This window comes from Musca vetustissima, unplaced genomic scaffold (assembly GCF_032173495.1).
Source record: "Musca vetustissima isolate MV318-11 ecotype Yass unplaced genomic scaffold, APGP_CSIRO_Mvet_v1 utg1054, whole genome shotgun sequence".
NCBI classification, from domain to species: Eukaryota; Metazoa; Arthropoda; class Insecta; order Diptera; family Muscidae; genus Musca; species Musca vetustissima.
In genome coordinates, this window is record NW_026883211.1 from 97974 (window position 1) to 112053 (window position 14080).

General features: G+C 32.4%; 1 protein-coding gene across 1 annotated transcript in view; it reads right to left on the reverse strand.

Moving 5' to 3' along the window:
• The window catches only part of LOC133330047 (tyrosine-protein phosphatase Lar-like), a gene marked incomplete at its 3' end in the record, with an annotated part of 419885 nt that overhangs the window by 72812 nt on the left and 332993 nt on the right, over positions 1-14080 (reverse strand). Inside the window, exons 6-8 of the mRNA XM_061538523.1 lie at positions 1316-1552; positions 1107-1253; positions 898-1031 (exon numbers count right to left, since the gene is read on the reverse strand). Of these exons, the coding sequence (XP_061394507.1) occupies positions 898-1031; positions 1107-1253; positions 1316-1552 (518 nt within the window). The remainder of the gene's footprint in view (positions 1-897; positions 1032-1106; positions 1254-1315; positions 1553-14080) is intronic.

Below are 14080 nucleotides of genomic sequence, written 5' to 3' on the forward strand. Positions count from 1 at the left end.
TTTAAACTTATTTTTCAAGGTCTACTTATAGGCGTGGATTTTTTAAACTTATTTTTCAATGCCTACTTATAGGCGTAGATTTTTTAAACTTATTTTTCAATGCCTACTTATAGGCGTAGATTTTTGTAACTTCAATTTTCAAGGCCTACTTATAGGCGTGGATTTTTTAAATTCAATTTTCAAGGTCTTTTTTAGGTCTGGATTTTTAAAATTCCATTTTCAAGTCCTATTCAAGGGCGTGGATTTTTAAAATTAAATTTCCAAAGCCTATTTATAGGCGTGGATTTTTTAAATTTAATTTTCAAGGCCTACTTATAGGCGTGGATTTTTTAAATTTAATTTTCAAGGCCTACTTATAGGCGTGGAGTTTTTTAAATTCAATTTTCAAGGCCTACGTATAGGAGTGGATTTTTTTTAAATTCACTTTTCAAGGCCTATTTATAGGCGTAGATTTTTTAAATTTAATTTTCAAGGCCTACTTATAGTCGTGGATTTTTTAAATTCAATTTTCAAGGCCTACTTATAGGCGTGGATTTTTTTAAAATTATTTTTCAAGGCCTACTTAAAGGCGTGGATGTTTTAAACTTATTTCCAAGGCCTACTTATAGGTGTCGATGTTTTAAACTTATTTCCAAGGCCTACTTATAGGCGTTGATTGTTTAAATTTATTTTTCAAGGCCTACTTATAGGCGTGGATTTTTAAATTCAATTTTCAAGGCCTATGTTGAGGCGTGTATTTTTAAAATTCAATTTTCAAGGCCTATGTTGAGGCGTGTATTTTTAAAATTAAATTTTCAGGGCCTACTTTTAGGCGTGGATTTTTAAGTTAAATTTTCAAGGTCTACTTTTAGGCGCGGATTTTTAATATATATATTTTTAAGGGTGTTATTTGCTTACCTGATTAGCATTCTTCGGCTTATATTGTATCACATAATACATTAAATCCTCTGGACCTTTATAGGACCACTGGAGACGTAATGAGGTGGCTGTTACTTCCGATATGGTTATGTCTGTGGGTGCAGTGGGTAATGCTAAAAAGAAGAAGAATAACAAAAGACAATTGAACATTTTCCAAATTCCATTAGTTCAGAGTGTGTTTGACCTACATTGAACTTTGACCACAGCTACGGCTTCAATTTGACCCAATGACGATGAGGCAATGCACGTGTAATTAGCACTCTGTTGTATGTTTGTCAATTCCAAAATGTTACGGCCAATGGGTATGTTATCTTCGGGTGTCAAATCTTGGGCACCTACACAAAAAAATCCAAAATTTTTGATAGGAATTGAGAATTATTAACAACGAAATACTTACCCTTCATCCACTTCACATGAGGCATGGGCGAACCCACAGCTATACAGGATAAATTGAGGTTGGAACCCAACATAACCTCATTGATGGGCTCTGGTGGCCGCGAAAAGGTTGGTGAGACTCGGCGTACCTTTACATACAAATTTGTGGCCTTTGAGTGTTCCGTACCCACAGAATTTTCCGCCACACATTCATATTTGCCTTGATCCTCTTCACGACTATTTTCAATTTGTAAACCACCTGTGTGCGAAAAAAGAAAGGACCAAATATTTGGGAAAATTAATCAATTTGTTGTTGGTGTTGTTATTGTCGATAAAAAATAAACATTAAATTTTATAAAGACCTCCAGAATAATGGATAGGAAATTATGTTGTCAATTTATATGGGTGGTAACAATGGTGATTGGTGGCGGGAAGGAAGGGAATCAATAATGAACGGCCAGTTAAAAAGGATATTTTCCCAAACAGTGGCAGCAGTTGAATCATGAACAGGCTGTGTGCCACCATTGCTGGCATAAATCAATGTTTGTGGTTGATATTGGTGTCACCAGTGGTCATTTAAAATTTGCTTAATATCATAAATTATGAAAGACAGTTGGGGCAGGATTTTGTCAACAGGAAAAAAACGGATATAAAAAACAAAGTCAAGGGGTGGATTTTTTAAAACACTTTTTTCTATGGCTCACATCTATCAAAGGCGTGGATTTTTAAAATAATTTTTTCCAAGGCGTGTATATAAGGCGTGGATTTTTAAAATAATTTTTTTCTATGGCCTATATAAGGCGTGGATTTTTAAAATAATTTTTTTCTATGGCCTATATAAGGCGTGGATTTTTAAAATAATTTTTTTCTATGGCCTATATAAGGCGTGGATTTTTAAAATAATTTTTTTCTATGGCCTATATAAGGCGTGGATTTTTAAAATAATTTTTTTCTATGGCCTATATAAGGCGTGGATTTTTAAAATAATTTTTTTCTATGGCCTATATAAGGCGTGGATTTTTAAAATAATTTTTTTCTATGGCCTATATAAGGCGTGGATTTTTAAAATAATTTTTTTCTATGGCCTATATAAGGCGTGGATTTTTAAAATAATTTTTTCCAAGGCGTATATAAGGCGTGGATTTTTAAAATAATTTTTTCTAACACCCATCAAAGGGGTAGATGTTTAAAATATTTTTTTTCTAAAATCTATTTTTCTAACATCGATTATGGTGATCTTCAAAGTATCAAGAAGGCGCCATCTATATTTGATAATATGATTGGTATGGATATTTGCTAATATAGTTTTGAACTTAAATTGGCATTGTTGATGTCGTTGCTAAATACATAGTCTAGCCACAATTCCAGCAGGTGGCGTTTCTGAGCAATCATAGGGTGATATTGGGAATGAGGTGTAACAAAACCAATTAAATGAAAACTTGTCTACCGGGACTTGGAGTAAATTACTGATTTTCGGTTTTCATCACGGATAAAATGTAAATGAGTAAATTTTTCAATTTGTTTTTTACTTTTCCTCATTTCAGCCCCTACTGTATTTTCCGGCCCTGCATCCTTGGTATGTATATATTTGTGTACCCTTTAAAAATATTATTAAAAATAATGTTTATGACATAATTTCTATAGATACAAATTTTTCATTTTTAAAGTATACTTTTAGGCACTTTGTGTATAACCATAACCATATATCAACTTTTATATATATATTTGATAACAATTTTCTCTTGACTGCCTGCCAGGTTTTCGGTTATTGAACACCAAAAACCAAAGGCACATCGAAACACACACACACAAGTACAGCTCTGGCCAATGGTTGCAAAAATTCAATAATTTTATGAAAACTAGTCGTCTGTTTTGTGGTCAAAGAGGTCATATAACACACAAAAACAAATTTCGTACATACTCGCATATGAATTGGTTTTTACAACATAAAATGTGGTCAGTTAGTACACACATTGGTCAGGGTAACATGAGTCGGAAAATGGGGGGAGAGAGAGAGCCAACAATGTTACGCACAAATGTATTTATTTACTGCTAGAGGATACCTTTTTGTGTGCGAATTTCCAAAGGGTATATCGAAATTTATGACAAAAATATGTGACCAAATTTTAGGCGCGCTGCCCTGCCCTCACTATCTCTAAAAGTTATATATGTTTGTTCTAGTTTGTTGTTTTTTTCTATAAAATATGGTTAGCTCTTTTCTTTAGCAATAAAAATAGTTATAAATTTTTACTTTTGTTTACTGGGGGGGAAAGTTATAATACAAAACAAAAAAAATCCATTGTTTACTTTTAGGATATAAAAAAAATGGGTTGTTGTTTTAAAACAAAAGATTTTGCTTCAATAAATATTGATCTGCAGTAAATAAACTTTAAATTTATTGCATACTTTTCGGGGAGTGAGCCCCATTCTATGATTGTCACAATATATCCAATGATATATTGCATATTTTTAGGTCATCAGAAATTTATGAAAATGTTTTCCCTTTTTAAAAATAAATATCTTTCAGAAAATATTAAGTAAATAGTTGTCAAGGAAATACAAAAAAAGCTGGAAAACAATTTTAATAAATAACAAACATTACAAGATATTCAATCATTTGAAAGTCAAGATGTCCGAAACCACAATGGTGACATACCAGGCATAGACAATATGGAATTGTTGTGAATTTTTTATTAAGCAAAACAAAGGATGCAATTTATTAAAAAATGGTATAATAAAATGATAAACAAGTAAAAAATAAAATCTATTATTTATAGAGTCTATTCTTTAAAATAATTGTATCTATGGTCTACCATAGCCGTGGATTTTTAAAATAAGGCGCGGATTTTTAATATATTTTTTTCTATGGCCTCGATTTCCAAATAATTATTTTTAAGACCTACAATAGGCGTGGATTTTTGAAATTACTTTTTCTAGGACCTATTATAGGCGGGGCTTTTAAAACAAATTTTTTCTACAGCCTATATAAGGCGTGGATTTTTAAAATAATTTTTTCTATAGCCTATATAAGGCGTGGATTTTTAAAATAATTTTTTCTATAGCCTATATAAGGCGTGGATTTTTAAAATAATTTTTTCTATTGCCTATATAAGGCGTGGAATTTTAAAATATTTTTTTCTATAGCCTATATAAGGCGTGGATTTTTAAACTATTTTTTTCCATAGCCTATTTAAGGCGTGGATTTTTAAAATAATTTTTTCTATTGCCTATATAAGGCGTGGAATTTTAAAATATTTTTTTCTATAGCCTATATAAGGCGTGGATTTTTAAACTATTTTTTTCCATAGCCTATTTAAGGCGTGGATTTTTAAAATAATTTTTTCTATAGCCTATATAAGGCGTGGATTTTTAAACTATTTTTTTCCATAGCCTATTTAAGGCGTGGATTTTTAAAATAATTTTTTCTATAGCCTATATAAGGCGTGGATTTAATTTTTTTTGTTTGCACTGGGATCTTCACGGAATAAAACAGCTCCACCTGTATTTGAATGTATACATGGTTAGGATCTTTGCTAAATATAGTCTTGTCTATAAATTGTCACTGCTGATGTCATTGCTAAGTGTAGTTTAGGAACACTATCTACAGGTGGCGTTTCTGATCGAACATAGGGTGATATGGAGAATGGTTTGTTAAAATGCAATTAAATGAATTCATAACTGTTAGGTCTTGGGCTAAATTATTTACACTCAATTTGTCGTCATCAAAGTGTAAGAAAATAAATTATTTATCAAATAAATTGGAGTTCTTGAATAATATTTTCTTCAAATCATTTTAGAGAATTTAATTTTTTTAAAGTATTTTAAAAAAATTCTAAACATATCCATGTATTATAGCTTTGTGCAACCTCAAGAGTTTGTAACGCCGCGAATTATTGGTCCTAGACCCACCTTTAAGTATACCGATCCTCATATCTCGACCAGCTGAGTCGATCTAGACATGTGTGTCCGACCGTCCGTCCGTCTGTCCATTATAATTTGTAAACACGATACAGGCCACAGTTATGGATCAATCTTCACGAAATTTTGCATGTAGGATGGGTTCTGCCCAATGAAGACCCCTATTGTTTTTGGTAAAAATCGGTTAATATTTAGGGGATGAAATGGACCAAATACTGAATTTTTGTCGGTTTTTCTGGTCGCTCCAGAGGCCGCAATTATGGCCCAAACATCTCGAATTTTTACATGAAGTAGGGGATTGCGCCAAAGAATAAGGATGCCTGTTTTGATAAAGATCGGGCAATATTTAGAGGGTCAAATAGACCCTGACTTCTGTGTGAAAAATTAAAAAAAAATGTATTCTATGGCGTATATATTTACTCCTGAAGGACATAGACCCGAGAAGTTGATAGTATATCTAAGAGGAGTGGTTGACCTTTAAATTGATACAAAACATATTGTCGAAGGTACTCGGATGCGGGAGTCACACTTAAATATTTACAGGTGCTTACGTATTCATATATTATTTAGTAACGTATTACCACACTTTAGGGCGGATATATAGCCTGATCGCTTTGAAATGTTTCATGAGGTTCCAGTTATGGCCTAGGACAACGCCTAAAATGTTAGGTGATGATCAGAAAATAATTTTTCGGATGAAGTGGACCGAAAACTTAATTATTTGTACTTTTTAAGTCGAAAGCCGAATATCACAACACAACCTACGGTGATGGGAATCTGGACAAGTAATTAGAGGGGCTGTACTGATTATTAGTAACATTTTCTGACCCTGTAGCCAGTCAAAAGTGTACAAATATCGCGAAATATTGCCCAATCTCAGAATATAGAACCGCAGAAAGTGAATTTTCATGGAAGTTGTGTAGGGTATCCCGGCTATACCCTATACCCTATCCCCGTCCGGCTGTACTGCACCGCTCACTGGTTTTTAAATACATTTTTCCAGACTTAGCTATAGTAAGATTTTTATAAAAATATTTTTCACTGAGGCGTGGATTTATTAAAGAATATTTTTCAAGGAGCCAACTGAGGCGTGGATTTATTAAAGAATATTTTTCAAGGGCCAACTGAGGCGTGGATTTATTAAAGAATATTTTTCAAGGGCCAACTGAGGCGTGGATTTATTAAAGAATATTTTTCAAGGGCCAACTGAGGCGTGGATTTATTAAAGAATATTTTTCAAGGGCCAACAAGGCGTGGATTAAAGAATATTTTTCAGGGCAGCCAAAAGGCGTGGATTTTTTAAAGAATATTTTTCAGGGGCCAACTGAGGCGTGGATTTATTAAAGAATATTTTTCAAGGGCCAACTGAGGCGTGGATTTATTAAAGAATATTTTTCAAGGGCCAACTGAGGCGTGGATTTATTAAAGAATATTTTTCAGGGGCCAACTGAGGCGTGGATTTATTAAAGAATATTTTTCAAGGGCCAACTGAGGCGTGGATTTATTAAAGAATATTTTTCAGGGACCAACTGAGGCGTGGATTTATTAAAGAATATTTTTCAGGGGCCAACTGAGGCGTGGATTTATTAAAGAATATTTTTCAGGGCACATATCAATGCCATGACCGCTATCAGCTACAACAAAACACTTTCCAAAACATCATTCCAACATGACGCCAGAGAAAAAAAAATCAAGCAACAACAGCATCAAAGATAAAAAATAAATAAAAACCCGATTTTATTTTCGATTGTTGCTGGTCTGGGTTTTATTTTTTATTTTTACCCGGATTGATTTGTTCATCTTTACTGTCACGGCTGAATACTTTTGTTTCTATGTTTAGACATCAATAACCTAGTTTAGATGATGGTGATGGCGGATTTTTGTTGATTGTTTTATTTATACGCCGTCATAAAAAAACCCCTCAATCCTCCTCTTCCCCTCCCCGCTTCAATTGATTTGCCTAGCAAATATTTTAACAAGTGGTCGCCGTTTAAATTTTTTCCGCTTGCCTTTCGGGGATTTTATTTCCCAATTTTTTGTTGCTGTTGAGGAAATCGTATTTTAAAATATTCATTGAATATTTTTAAGAGATATATACATGGGTGGGCCCGACCGCCACCCTTTGAATAGGAAGTAAACTAAAAGCGCCAATAAAATTTTCAAAGATAGAAAAAATGCGAGAATGAATTCAGTGGTTACGAATTTTTATGAGATTTAGGTTTTTTGGATTGGTTTTAGTGTATACATTTCATGTGTGGTGCATACTTTTAGGGGGACATAAAAAGAACGTATGATTTATGCGTACTTTTTTAAAACAATTTTTTCTAAGGCCTATATCAGGCGTGGATTTTTTAAATAATTTTTGCTAAGGCCTATATAAGGCGTGGATTTTGTAAATAATTTTTTCTAAGGCCTATATAAGGCGTGGATTTTTTAAATAATTTTTTCTAAGGCCTATTTAAGGCGTGGATTTTTTAAATAATTTTTTCTAAGGCCTATATAAGGCGTGGATTTTTTAAATATTTTTTTCTAAGGCCTATATAAGGCGTGGATTTTTTAAATCATTTTTTCTAAGGCCTATATAAGGCGTGTATTTTTTAAATCATTTTTTCCAACACCCATATAAGGCGTGGATTTTTAAAATAACTTTTTCCAACACCTATATAAGGCGTGGATTTTTTAAATAATTTTTTCCAACACCTATATAAGGCGTGGATTTTTTAAATAATTTTTTCCAACACCTATATAAGGCGTGGATTTTTTTAAATAATTTTTTCTAAGGCCTATATAAGGCGTGGATTTTTTAAATCATTTTTTCCAACACCCATATAAGGCGTGGATTTTTTAAATAACTTTTTCCAACACCTATATAAGGCGTGGATTTTTTAAATAATTTTTTCCAACACCTATATAAGGCGTGGATTTTTTAAATAATTTTTTCCAACACCTATATAAGGCGTGGATTTTTTTAAATAATTTTTTCCAACACCTATATAAGGCGTGGATTTTTTTAAATAATTTTTTCTAAGGCCTATATAAGGCGTGGATTTTTTAAATAATTTTTTCTAAGGCCTATATAAGGCGTGGATTTTTTAAATAATTTTTTCGAATTTTTATGAGATTTAGGTTTTTCTAAGGCCTATATAAGGCGTGGATTTTTTAAATAATTTTTTCTAAGGCCTATATAAGGCATGGATTTTTTTAATAATTTTTTCCAAGGCCTATATAAGGCGTGGATTTTTTAAATAATTTTTTTTCCAAGGCCTATATAAGGCGTGGATTTTTTAAATAATTTTTTTTCCAAGGCCTATATAAGGCGTGGATTTTTTAAATAATTTTTTCCAAGGCCTATATAAGGCGTGGATTTTTTAAATAATTTTTTTCTAAGGCCTATATAAGGCGTGGACTTTTTTAAATAGTTTTTTCTAAGGCCTATATAAGGCGTGGATTTTTTAAATAATTTTTTTTCCAAGGCCTATATAAGGCGTGGATTTTTTAAATAATTTTTTCCAAGGCCTATATAAGGCGTGGATTTTTTAAATAATTTTTTTCTAAGGCCTATATAAGGCGTGGACTTTTTTAAATAGTTTTTTCTAAGGCCTATATAAGGCGTGGATTTTTTAAATAATTTTTTTCTAAGGCCTATATAAGGCGTGGATTTTTTAAATAATTTTTTTCTAAGGCCTATATAAGGCGTGGATTTTTTAAATAATTTTTTTCTAAGGCCTATATAAGGCGTGGATTTTTTAAATAATTTTTTTCTAAGGCCTATATAAGGCGTGGATTTTTTAAATAATTTTTTTCTAAGGCCTATATAAGGCGTGGATTTTTTAAATAATTTTTTTCTAAGGCCTATATAAGGCGTGGATTTTTTAAATAATTTTTTTCTAAGGCCTATATAAGGCGTGGATTTTTTAAATAATTTTTTTCTAAGGCCTATATAAGGCGTAGATTTTTTAAATAATTTTTTTCTAAGGCCTATATAAGGCGTGGATTTTTTAAATAATTTTTTTCTAAGGCCTATATAAGGCGTGGATTTTTTAAATAATTTTTTTCTAAGGCCTATATAAGGCGTGGATTTTTTAAATAATTTTTTCTCGAGACTATCAAAGTAGTGGCCTACTAAATGCCTTAAAGTGGTCATTAAAATATGGTTTGTGCTGAAAACTTGCCTGCCCATCAATCTTTGAGGTTTTGTGGCCAGCAACCACTACTTAATCCTTATTAATTCCTTTAGGAAGTTTTCCCAAGAAATTTCATGAGAAATTTTCCCGATAGATGATTTGCTCCTTTCTTGCTGGAGATTACCAAAAACTATAGATAATGCCATTTCATTAGACTACAGATTTTGTGGCAATTAATTTTACAATTGTCACGCTTTTGTGTGTGTTGACCATATCTTGTTCGACTAGATCTTAGTTAAGCCTCCCCCCAAAAAATAGAGGCAATTCAAAAGAAAACCACAAAGTCATATGGCTTTTTGGCATCACTGTTCAGCACTTCTACTTTCTTGTCCTTGTGGGCCATTAGCCCTTTTTTGTTCAACAATTAGGAAGCAGAATTTCCATTTAACCACATATATTGGAAATAACAACAACAAATCTTTGGTCGAAGGAAAAAAAAATCTGCCAACAATATTTGATTAACTAACATTGATACTTTGTTAGCAACATGAGGGTGGAGAGAGGAGAGAAGGGAGGGAAGGGAATTTTATTGGCCATTGAAACAAAAACCAAAGATGGAAAGGCAAAGCAACGGATTACATGACAAAATGTTATCGTTTAAGACCAGTCCCGCTTCCGTATTATCATCATCACTATATCAAAAGACATGGGATAACAGGATAATGGTGTAAGAAGTTGTCTATATGGCTGAGGAGGGGGTTGGAAGATGGTGGTTTTGCTTTAAGCCCATATATCCCAACGTATATTAAGCCAATCATGACCATCATCAAAAGCCAAAATCATGTCAGTTTGTTGGCTGAGCCATAAAAACTAAAAACTCCTCCATTTTTATCATCCTCCTCTATTTTCATGCTACTCCTCCCCCATCCTTTCTCCCACCATCGAACCATGGATACCTGCCTTCGGGTTATAATGGCTATTAAACACGTATGAAATGGCACCATGTTAACAAAGATCCTGGTCTTTTTCTTTGTTAGTTTCTAGTGTGGAATCAAAGAACACAAAATGGAGGAGAAGGACTAAGTTTTTTTTCGTGGCGGGGCATTAAAGAGGATTTAATGTTAAAGGCTTTACGGAGGCTTTAACAGCAATATATCATCACCATGAAACCATAAAATATATATTTTAGGGATAGAGGAGGAATTTGTGGTAATAGGATGGGACATATAAAGAATTGTCTTAAAGGAACATTTTTTAAGTCCTTGATTACAGGACCTCTAACCCTTTATTTTCCGGGCTTATTTCGAAATAACATGAAACTTTCCCGGAGGTTCCTTAAACCATACGGAGACTAATAAAAATCTTCTAAAGGATATTTAAAACCTCACCAACACCTACACTGTTATCCTTAAAATAAAAAAGGCCGATGTTGGCTATTATTTGCTAGTAATAATGACAATCACGTTGATAACTGCAGGGTGATAATTACGGCAATGATGGTAGAGGCTATGACAATGTCTTCAGGTTTTCCAAAGAAATTTCTTGGTGATATATTCTGTCATTGTGAGTACTTCCGAAAAGAGATGGGGTGGGCGCCTTACCCTTTATGACAATTTTATGGCTCATTTTTATTTGAAGACATTGTGAATGTAACAGTTGTGATGTTCAAACGATTGGTAGAAAAGTTATACCCCCTCCCCCCTCAGACAATATGTGTTAAATAACTTATGACATTCGATCATGTGTTTGAGTAGGCCTTAGAAAAAATTATTTAAAAAATCCACGCCTTATATAGGCCTTAGAAAAAATTATTTTTTAAATCCACGCCTTATAAAGGCCTTAGAAAAAAATTATTTAAAAAATCCACGCCTTATAAAGGCCTCGAAAAAAATTATTTAAAAAATCCACGCCTTATAAAGGCCTCGAAAAAAATTATTTAAAAAATCCACGCCTTATAAAGGCCTCGAAAAAAATTATTTAAAAAATCCACGCCTTATAAAGGCCTTAGAAAAAAATTATTTAAAAAATCCACGCCTTATATAGGCCTTAGAAAAAATTATTTAAAAAATCCACGCCTTATATAGGCCTTAGAAAAAAAATTATTTAAAAAATCCACACCTTATATAGGCCTTAAAAAAATATTTTAAAAATCCACGTCTTATATAGGCCTTAGAAAAAAATTATTTAAAAAATCCACGCCTTATATAGGCCTTAGAAGAAATTATTTAAAAAATCCACGCCTTATATAGGCCTTAGAAAAAATTATTTAAAAAATCCACGCCTTATATAGGCCTTAGAAAAAAATTATTTAAAAAATCCACGCCTTATATAGGCCTTAGAAAAATTTATTTAAAAAATCCACGCCTTATATAGGCCTTAGAAAAAATTATTTAAAAAATCCACGCCTTATATAGGCCTTAGAAAAAATTATTTAAAAAATCTACGCCTTATATAGGCCTTAGAAAAAATTATTTAAAAAATCCATGTCTTATATAGGCCTTAGAAAAAATTATTTAAAAAATCCATGCCTTATATAGGCTTTAGAAAAAATTATTTAAAAAATCCACGCCTTATATAGGCCTTAGAAAAAATTATTTAAAAAAATCCACGCCCTATATAGGCCTTAGAAAAAATTATTTTTAAAAATCCACGCCTTATATAGGCCTTAGAAAAAAGTATTTAAAAAATCCACGCCTTATATAGGCCTTCGAAAAATACTCTTTAAAAAATCCACACCTTATATATGCTTGAAAAAAATATTTTTTAAAAAATCCACGCCTTATATAGGCCTTAGAAGAAATTATTTTAAAAATCCACGCCTTATATAGGCCTTAGAAAAAATTATTTAAAAAATCCACGCCTTATATAGGCCTTAGAAAAAATTATTTAAAAAATCCACGCCTTATATAGGCCTTAGAAAAAATTATTTTAAAAATCCACGCCTTATATAGGCCTTAGAAAAAATTATTTTAAAAATCCACGCCTTATATAGGCCTTAGAAGAAATTATTTTAAAAATCCACGCCTTATATAGGTCTTAGAAAAAATGTATTTAAAAAATCCACACCTTATATAGGCCTTAGAAAAAAATATTTTAAAAATCCACGTCTTATATAGGCCTTAGAAAAAAATTATTTAAAAAATCCACGCCTTATATAGGCCTTAGAAAAAAATTATTTAAAAAATCCACGCCTTATATAGGCCTTAGAAAAAATTATTTTAAAAATCCACGCCTCTTGTAGGACTTAGAAAAAATTATTTTAAAAATCCACGCCTTATATAGGCCTTAGAAAAAAATATTTTAAAAATCCACGCCTTATATAGGCCTTAGAAAAAATTTTTTAAAAATCCACGCCTTATATAGGCCTTAGAAAAAATTATTTAAAAAATCCACGCCTTATATAGGCCTTAGAAAAAAATTATTTTAAAAATCCACGCCTTATATAGGCCACTTATAGGCCTTAGAAAAAAATTATTTTAAAAATCCACGCCTTATATAGGCCTTAGAAAAAATTATTTTAAAAATCCACGCCTCTTGTAGGCCTTAGAAAAAATTATTTTAAAAATCCACGCCTTATATAGGCCTTAGAAAAAATTATTTTAAAAATCCACGCCTTTTATAGGCCGTAGAAAAAATTATTTTAAAAATCCACGCTTTATATAGGCCTTAGAAAAAATTATTTTTAAAATCCACGCCATTTATACAGCGTGAAAATATACGTCAAAAATCATCACACCTAAAAGTATGCCTTGATTTAAAAATTAATTTTTTTCCTTTCATTTATGTCGTTGTCTGTCTCTCCTTCGAACAATTAAACTAATTTTTTATTTCATTGCCTAGTCCCAATGATGAAGTTCTACTCATTTATTTTTCACACTTCCAAGCGTTGCAGCAAAAAAACGGCTGCTTTAATTAAATTCATTAAAATGAATTGCACTTAAAACTATACTTTGATTAAATTTTATGGTAAGCATTTTTCTGGGGGTTTTGGCGGTAATCGTGGTTGGAGGTTTTCCTCAAAAATATGCTTTCATTTTTTGTACTTGTTCGGTTTTTTTTTTATTTTTTGGCTGATGGAAGTTCAGTTTGTATTAAATTCGTTTTGCAAATTGCTATGGCGGATTTTTGCATTGCTGAGAGGGGGACAGGAATTGTTGAGGGGCAGGCGTGGTGTTAAAAAATATAACGCCAGAAAAAAGAAACGCAGAGCTAGCTGAGTGAGCATAATGCTTTTGCGGTTGGCACTGATGCATCTACTGCGGGTTGCTGGCTGGCTGGTGGACGAGGACGTGCATTGAATGCCATTTAGACAATTAAAATACCAATTTACGACAAAATCAGCCTTAAGCTTTTTTGTTGTTACCCGGCAGCAGACTCAGCCTCATCATCATTTGCTACAAAGAGATTCGCCGATAACTATCTCTCGCTCTCTTCCTGCGGATGATGGGGGGGGGGGGGGGGGGGTGTATGGGCGTAAAGGGGAAGTGAACATTTACCATTTGTATCCTTTTTCCTTTCGGTCCATTTACCATTCCAATGGGTTTGTATGCCAAGCAGTAGCAACAAAATTCAGCAACGGAAAAATTCTACCAGAAAGCAAAGCTGTGAATATAAACCACCAGCAAGCAAGCCAGCCAGCAAAAAAACATGAACATGAAACTGCTAAAGCGACGAAATGTATATTCGCAAAAAAAAAATCAATTGATTTTATTTGCGGAAGTTTTTCAGCATTTTTTATGGCCTGC